Source organism: Lutjanus erythropterus, chromosome 7, assembly GCF_056507025.1.
Source record: "Lutjanus erythropterus isolate fLutEry1 chromosome 7, fLutEry1.hap2, whole genome shotgun sequence".
NCBI classification, from domain to species: Eukaryota; Metazoa; Chordata; class Actinopteri; order Lutjaniformes; family Lutjanidae; genus Lutjanus; species Lutjanus erythropterus.
In genome coordinates, this window is record NC_139323.1 from 9,950,202 (window position 1) to 9,959,143 (window position 8,942).

Consider the following 8,942-nt stretch of genomic DNA (forward strand, 5'->3'; position numbering starts at 1 on the left):
ACGTTATTTAACACCACTGATCATATAAAAGTACATGTTAGCAGAACATTTTTCATAGTTGAGCTAAATGTTTGGCCCGATTTGTTCAAGTTTCCTTTTACAGTTTATTCATTATTTTAGCCATTTTAACCATTTATTTAGTATTTTTACCTGTTTCATTCATCTACCTATTACTTTTAGCTATTTCCAAAATTTCCCCACGACTTCTTCAGCTGCTCATCAACTTATTTTAGCCTTTTCACCATTACTTTTATGCTAGCTAACTTTTCAACTGTTTTTTAGCTAATCTAATTCAACCATTCGACCATTATTTAGATATGTGTCAACATTTTATCTGTTACATTTAACAAGGCTATTTCAATTATGTCCCCAGTACTTTTAGCAAACTATTTCAACTGTTTATCCACTTCTCTCAGCATTTTCACCATTTGTCCATTACTTTTATGTTAGCTAACTTTTTCAGCTGTTTAGCTATTTTAATTTGATATCTAATTCATTATTTTGGATAACTATTTCAACCGTATTTCAACTAAATATATACTCCTTTCTTTTAGCTTTCTCACGATTTGTTAATTACTTTTATTCTAGCTAACAATTTATACTGCTGTTTTAGCTTATTGAACCATTTATTCATTACTTTTTGCTAAATATTTGAGCTGTTTGTCAAATTATTTTAGCTTTTTCACCATTTTCCCATTACCTTTATGGTAGCTGACTACTTCAACTGTTTGTCCTTTCAGCTACATATTTAAACCATTTATCGGTTACTTTTAACTGTTTCAACTGTTTATCCATTATGTTTAACTATTTGAACTTTTTAATCATTACTTTTAGCTGTTTCGACCATTTATGCAATACTTTTATATACGTTTTCAAATTAGTTTAGCTACTGTACCGTGTTTCCATGTAACCCCTTAGAACTGCAGAAGTACCCGCTGGTCTACGTGTTCACCTGGTTGGGAATCACTGCACTGGCGTATTTTTTAACTGATCACACAGACTGAACCACTTGGGACCAGCTTTTGAGAAATCTTGATATGAAACCAGTGGGGGCAGAAGCTCTGTACTGTAACATTGTTTTCTGTCTGGGATAAAGTGCCATGAAAGTAGCTTGGCAAAAATAAATCCTAAGCTTTTTTTAATGTTGCACTTTGAAGAGACTGTGTGGCTCAGCAATATTGCTCTGACTCTGTAAATTCTTCCTCACTTCATGTTCATCATGTGCACAGTGTGTGAAGACTGAAACACGGGGCCCGAGGCTCCCACAGTAACACACTGAGTCGAGACATGACCGTATCGTATTGTGCATTGTGCATCTGTAAGGACTGTGCACACTCTGTATTTGACACAATACATTTCTCTCTTTGGATTATTGTTTTGCTGAAGGAGCACTGTGTATTATATTAATACTGACGTGTGACTACTTGTTTGGTAATATTTATAACAGAAGATGTTTACCAACTGTTTAAATGAAATCAAGTATTACGTTTGTGCTTTTATTACAGACACAAATTAGTAGCATAGTCAGTGTTTATCTGCTTTTTTTTTTTCAACAGAGCATTTACATGAGAACATAAACCCACAAATGAATGCTTAACAATTTTAGAATATTCATGTTTACATATGTAATAGTAAATCTCAAATAAAACAAACTCATTTGATTTGACTCTTTACCTGTAGAAGTTTTTTTCTTATTATTATTATATGTTTGATTCATTCACTGATTCAAAGAAAGTTCATGAATAAGTTGTCAAATCTTTATTTTACTCCTGTAGCTTTATTGAAGGTAACAGGCCTCCAAATTTTAAACTGGAATTCCCTGCATGCATTGTGAAAGGTGTCCAAATTTGTATTTACATATTAAAACAATTAAGTTACACAGACTTTAAGAAAAATAAATAGCACACCAAAGAAAACCAAACATGTCCGCCTGCCCAGAATTAGTTTGCTTTGAGCATCACCAAAGAAAGACAGATGACGATCATATTAAAGTGACATCTTTCAGTGCTGGGATAATGTCCCCTTTTGGCAAGCGGCAGGTTGGCAGGGGAAGGATGGACGGAGAGGGAAAAGCAGGCTGAGTAAACTTCAGGTACACTTGTTCATGCACATCAGCAGCTCCATCCTCATGGCGATGCGGGTGTGCCAGCCCAGCGGCAGCAGGCGGATGTAACGAGCTACAATGGGCGGGCGCAGCAGGTTCTGTACCGTGGAGGAGCGGTCAGAGTTCCCATAGAAGACCTGAAGAGTAGAAAGCAAACTGCATGTAAAGATACACAAGATCACTTTATTATGACGCCTCCTGGAGATCCATGTCCTCAAATTGCTTCTTTTGTGCTCTTGAATATCTTTCCTGTCTAGTTCATACTTATTAAAACAACATTGCCTGGCTTGTGGATCCCATATGATGTTCTTAGATTGATTAGATCGATTGGATATCAAACTATTATTTTCTCTGTACATTAATTCAATTAAATTTACACTCTTAAAAGAGAAAAGCAGCAAATCCTTACATTTGAGAAACTGGAACCAGAGACTCTGATGTTATTGCTTGAAAAATGACGACTGATAATCAAAATAGTTGCTAATTATTTTTCTCTTTATCAATTTGTTTAATTGACCAATCATTTCAGGTCTAATCCCAATCAGAAAAAGCTGTTGCTGTTGCATTTCTCTGAGATTCTGTAAAATGCAGTAAATCAAAGTATTAAGAGGAGTAACAGGCCTGCCCATCAGTTAATTTGATTTTCACATACAAGATGGGACCATTGAGTCAGCGTGAAGCAAGTAAGCATGATTAACACGAGAAAACAAATCTAAAATGTTGCTATCAGGAGGAAGATCACAAAGATCTAAAGGTCAATAAAAATTGTATTCAATCTGGTCTAAGTGCTGAAATGACTGAGAAGTTGAGACAGTTCTTTCTTTTTGGACATTCAGTACCAGCTCACGTCATTCAGTGTTAACAGGATGAAATATTACTGAAGCTACAGGGGGTCTTTTAAAGAATGAAAATTCAGTCATTATCTCCTCACCCTCGTGCCGACTGAAGGTCAGGTTTAGTTTTTTAACCCACAAAACTCTGCTGGAGTTTCACAGCAAAACAGTGTTGCAGAATCTCCCAAACAATGTAAGTGAATGGTGACCAAACGACCAAAAAACATACATAAACATAAACGACATAAAATGCCTCCATGCTGCTTGTCTGGTGTAATCAAAGTTTCCTAATAATGATAATGACTGAATTTTCATTGTTGGGTTAACTGTTGGTAAAGTGTGTGTCTGTGCGCTGCAGACATTTCAGGCTGAACACAGATTCAGTACAAACTCAGTGTTTCAGTCCAGTCAGTGACAGCAAGGTTACAGCAAATGACTCACTCACTCACTTACAATGTAGCAGCATTAATAATAGACTCAAAAATATGTTACATAAGTAACTTTTGAAAGATTCAAAATGAATAAGCAGTGATGAAGGTGCTGCAAAACTCCTAATTTATCTGTACTTTCTACTCCTTACATTTTCAAAACAAGCTCACTAGTTTTAATGCAAGACAAAAACAATATAAACAGGTGTAAGATGATGAAAACGTCATAAAAAGACGTAACAAGATGAAAATAATGTGACAAAACATAAGAAGACGACATTTCCATGAAAGAAATAAGAACCTGACAAGACATAATGAGATGAAAACTACATTAAAGACGTATCAAGATGAACATGTCAAGATGTAACAAGATAAAGGCTGGGCTCAGTTACATTGGCACAGAAACAGTAAAAACGTCCTTCAGAGGGCGACTTTTTACTTTAATACTTTGAGTACATTTCAGAACCTCTACTTTTTCACTTTTACTTTTGTAAAGAAGTTGAATTAGTACTTCTACTTTTATCAGAGTCTTTTTCTACTCAAGCATCTGTTCTTCTACTTGAGTACAGAATGTATGCACTTTTGCCATCTCTGCATTTTTGGTCATTTTAGACGATACTAAAAGACAATATCCACCTCAGCCCGTTCATCCTGCTGCCGCACAGAAGTATCCAGAGCAGAACCAGGTTTTCAAAAATTATATAATTATATTATCATATGGGTGGATGGATAGATGGATGGATCAATTTAATAATAATTTAATATATTTTTTAATTTCATCAAGTAGAACTGCTTCTTAATCTCCCTATATACTTCTGTTATATAATGATAAAGTCTGACAAGAGTCACAAACTTCTGCTTTACTCGCCATTTCTTGCAGAAAGAAACTGAAGCCCAACACCGACTGTTAGTGTGTGTCTTACCCTGTTGTTTCCCGTCTGGTCTTTGTAATAGATCCAGTTGAGGGTTTCCACGGTACGATACTGGATGCTGTACTTAGTAATCCACTCATCAGCATCACACCGACCCTGAGTGAGGATGCCAGACACCACGCCCACCTCTTTCAGGTCAATCTGGATCCACTGATACTGGTCGTTAAACTTGGAGAGCCATGCACACCTAACGAAAACCAACATATATGTGCTTTTGTTATAAAGCAATCAGCACGGAGTGCAGCTCAGGTGACTATTTAAAAGGCCTTTATTCAATCATGGCTACTACTGATTGTGTGACTACTCGCCAGCGTGTATAACAAATCATTTTGTACTTGGCTGAAAGGTGTCAGCATCTTTTTAACTACTAAAACAGTCATGAGTGAATAAAGCTTTTTATATTGTCACCTCCTGAGTGCCTCAGATTGTTCCAACAACTTTGAATAAGCCTTTGTTGTCGCTATTTATGGTAGTGCATGCACAATAGCAATAATAAGGAGAACTAGGTCGCCATGACATACCCAAAGCCTTGGTTGTTAAGGCGAGCCTTGTTGGGCATCCAGGAGGAGTACCAGCCGGCGTACTGATCCTCATTGGAGCAGCTGATCTGGTCTGATGTCACAGATCCAGATTCAAAGCCCAGGGCTCTGTGGTAAGGGCATTCTGTGGAGGACAGAGACACAGACAGAGACATATGCTTCACTGTGACGTTTAAACTTTTTAATCAGTAAGGTTTGGCTTGGATTTAATCTGAGGTTTTTTTGTGTGTGTGTGTGTGTGTTCCATATTTGCATTGAAGGACCATTGTGTGGTATTTAGTGTTATCTAGTGGCAAAGTGGCAGATTGTAACCAACTCATCTGGCAAGCATGTAGGAGAAACTATGGTAGTCGCAAACCTTTCAGGTGATTATGCACTTATGAAAGCATTTATATGAATATTATATTCTATTTCTGCCAATAGTTCCTCATAAATGTTGCATGCTTAACCTTAAAGTAATTTTACTGCTATTGAAAACAAAACACTTGTTAATGCAACCAACGGACTACCTCTCCCCTCTAAACCCTCTCCATCCAAGCATATTTGAGAACCTATGGTGGCCGTAAAACTAACAAAAGGCCCTCTCTAGAGCCAGTGTTTGGTTTGCCTGTTCTGTAAAAACATGGCAATACAACATGGCAGCCTCAGTGGAGGATGACCTGCAGATCTGTAGATCTGTAGATACAAAGGATTCATTTTTGAATTGATTGATTCTTATTTTCATGTGATTATACACTAGTGAAACCATACTTATGAATCTCTCAAATCTTACACACAGAACCATTAACACTGACTTGAAACTTGTGTCTGAATGCAGCTATTATGCCATAGCTGTGTCAACATAAACTGCTGCACATCTAATTAACAAAAAAAGTCGACACACGATTTGGGTGCTGAAATAAATTAAATGCATTTCAAAAATAACATGGCAACATACGACATAATGTCCAAGAAACACTTGAGTGGCATCCTTATTTTATTCTCTACTAAATGTTCTGATCAGTCCTCCTGCTCGTGGTGATCTGTCTTACACTGAGATCTGATACTATGAAGGCTCTCGTGATAAGAAGGAAGTAGATGATCAGGACATCATCTGATGTGTGCTCCTTGCCCAGTATCATGCTATTAGGTGAAGGGCACGCCCTATTTTGGGCTCCCTAATCTTCTCATCACATTCCTGCACAGGTAATGAGATTATCTGCTCTTCCAGGCCTCTTCTTCCTCACAGTTGTTCATTTCTTCAACCCAAACTGTTTAGAACTCTAAAACAGGTCCTTTAACTTCAGTTAAGAAGAACGTAGTTGAAAAATGTGAACATCAGAGGAATTTCCTGGCTTTTTTTTATGGGGTGACCAAACTGGGGCACTGACTTATGCAGGGCTGGCATGCAGCATGTGCATGTACACACATGTGCACATTAATGTTCCATTTCTCATAATTACTAACATTACAGTATCTAATTCCTGAGTTTGAAATATGCATTTCAAAGCTGAATAGACATACTAATCACAGCACAACAGACTAACATCAAATAAATATAATATAAAACTTCTTACTTTACTTTTTAAGTCCTCAAAAGGAAATTGTCCCTCCATTGTACATCTGTCCTCAGTCTGTGAGACTTCTAAATTCATCTCCCACACTTTATCATGAAAAATACTTATTTATTATTTAATTATTTGATTGATTGATTAAGTAGGCTAAATTAACCTTGTAAAAGCACTGCATATCTAAAAATACTCATCAAACAATTAATTGAAACTAAGGTCCCGCCTCTCACTGGAGAGATAACCAATCATATTTGATAATAATGGGGTGGCACTTGGGGTGGCCAATTAGATTTCAAGGGTGGTCAGTGACCCCCCCCCCCCCCCCCCCCCCCCCCCCATGCCCCCTCTCTAAAAACACCCCTGGTTGAGATCATGGTTGAGGGTGACTGTGCTCAACTCTGCAGGGAGTGAGCCAAGATCAGGTGAACATGAGGTGTATAAGGACACAGCTGGCTACCATCAGCTGTGTGATCCATCACACCAGCTGGAGCTCTTTTTGTCCACAGGACGCCTCAAATCTCCACATGATGCAGAGCTGCCCATCATTAATCTCCACCTGATGTTCCCCACCATGTCACTGTCCTTCACATACTGTACACCACATACATCACTTTTTACAGAACTTGCTGTCCTGTTAGTAATGGACGTCCAACACCCTCATGAGTGTAACAGACAGGGAGACCAAAAGTCAACCCAGGTCATGCCTCCTCCTCACCTGGCATGCAGTTCAGTGGGTGACCCTGAGGGGGCGGTGGCGGCGGTGAGGTCTGCAGGACAGGTGGGATACGCGTTGGTGATTCAGCAGATTCACAGTCGCAGGTGCAGGCTTTCATGTTCCGCGTCCATGTCTCGATCACCTGCTGGTCCTCCTCCTGCAGCTCCTCTTCCTGGACGACCTCCCCCTCCTGGGCAGCCTCTTCCTCCTGAAAGACACACAGGGGGAGGAGTTAATCCAGAAATTTGGTTTTTATTTTTTTCAAAAACATTCAGATTTCAAACTTCTTTTAGGCGGTTTATTAATGGGCTCTTACCTCCTGGGAGTGAACGGTGATCAGGACTGTACCACATCAACAGGTGCATGACATGTAGAGGCAGATTACATGTGAAAGATAAAAACAAATCAACTAAAATGAACATTTTGACAAATTAATTTATGGCTTGTTGCACATATGTTCATGTGATTAATACAACTGTGATAAATATACTGAATTACCCTGCATGATTTGTGTGTATGTAACCAGGGGAAACATAAATTGAGAAAAACAAATCACATAACATTAAAAAACAGTTTTTCAATAAATCAATACACCGTTTTATAATGAAGCATTGTAAATTCCAAATTTTGTTGCTGCAAAATTTCTCTTTGGTACTTTGATTAACATAATTTCAAAGAGACACAATAAACAAAGCAGAACAATTCCTAATTTTTAGGGCAGATGAAACACATTGTTTTAATAATATACCATGCACTGACTTACCCTGAGATAGGAGCAGGAGGAACAGCACAGCAGCACATCGAGCAGTGACCTCCATCTTCCTCTTCAGCAGTGCTGGAATGCGAGGGGTGTGTGATAGCCAACGCTAGTGGATAGGATTACTGTAATCCACAGGCCCGTGATGGCCTTATCTAATACTCTTTATTGGCCTGTGGACAACTCCCTCAGGATTGCCTTATTGTACTGCACCTGTGGTGAACACTATCATCTCATAAATCAAGAGTGAATATCATTCTTTATGGCAGTGAGTCTCTCAGGATTATAATGTCCTCACCTGTCAGCATTATAACCCATTGCTCTGTTTGAATACACGTGAGCCGTAGTACAAAACCATTAAAGTCTGTGTTAAGTAAAAACAGAGTTTTTCTTCCAAACACATTATACATGTTAGAAAATAGTTGCCGAAAACATGAAAAGACTGAGAGGTATGTAGTGCTGAATTCTGGAGTTCGACCATTAAACTGTTGTTCATGATTTCTGTGCTCAGGATTTTTAGGTCGGTCCTGAAACATGGCTCGGTGGCATGCTGGAGCCATGGTCCCCCAACACAATGTAGACCCCACAAACTGATGAACACAAACAGCACCACCTCTCGTACAAACGTACCTTCAGCGACTCTCCCAGTCCAAATCAGCCCAGCAGTTCACTTCAGCTCACTTCAGTTCCAACAACCCATCACAGAAGGAAAAAAAAAACACCATCCTGTCACCGTCCTCTGGCTCTGGTGGCTCAAACATGCCTGGACATGTCCAATAAAGTTGCAAGACAGAGGGCATAGGTCATAGTGGTGTTTGACAGTGAGACAGTGGAGCAGAAATGAGCAGAGAAAACCGGCTGGGTGGTTCATAACAAATGGTTCTGTGGTGTGACAAACTCAAAACACACATTTATTGTTGCTTTCAAGTATCATTATTATTACTAACAATATTATATATATGTGTATATAGCCTAGCAGAGACAAGCACCCAGGAGTCTGTAGCCAACAATGCTATTTGCACCTGGGATGTAAATAGTCAATGTGGCTATTTACACTTACATGGCATAGACAAACCATGATCTT

At 38.7% G+C, this 8,942-nt stretch overlaps 1 protein-coding gene across 1 annotated transcript; it reads right to left on the reverse strand.

Moving 5' to 3' along the window:
* Positions 1–1,743: 1,743 nt before the first annotated feature.
* LOC146323575 (retinoschisin-like) lies at positions 1,744–7,476 on the reverse strand. The gene is made up of 5 exons (XM_084722145.1): positions 7,418–7,476; positions 7,102–7,309; positions 4,819–4,960; positions 4,289–4,484; positions 1,744–2,241 (listed from the first exon to the last, which is right to left on the reverse strand). The coding sequence occupies exons 2-5, from the start codon at positions 7,217–7,219 to the stop codon at positions 2,089–2,091; spliced, it is 609 nt and encodes a 202-aa protein (XP_084578271.1). The 5' UTR covers positions 7,220–7,309; positions 7,418–7,476; the 3' UTR covers positions 1,744–2,088.
* Positions 7,477–8,942: the final 1,466 nt, after the last annotated feature.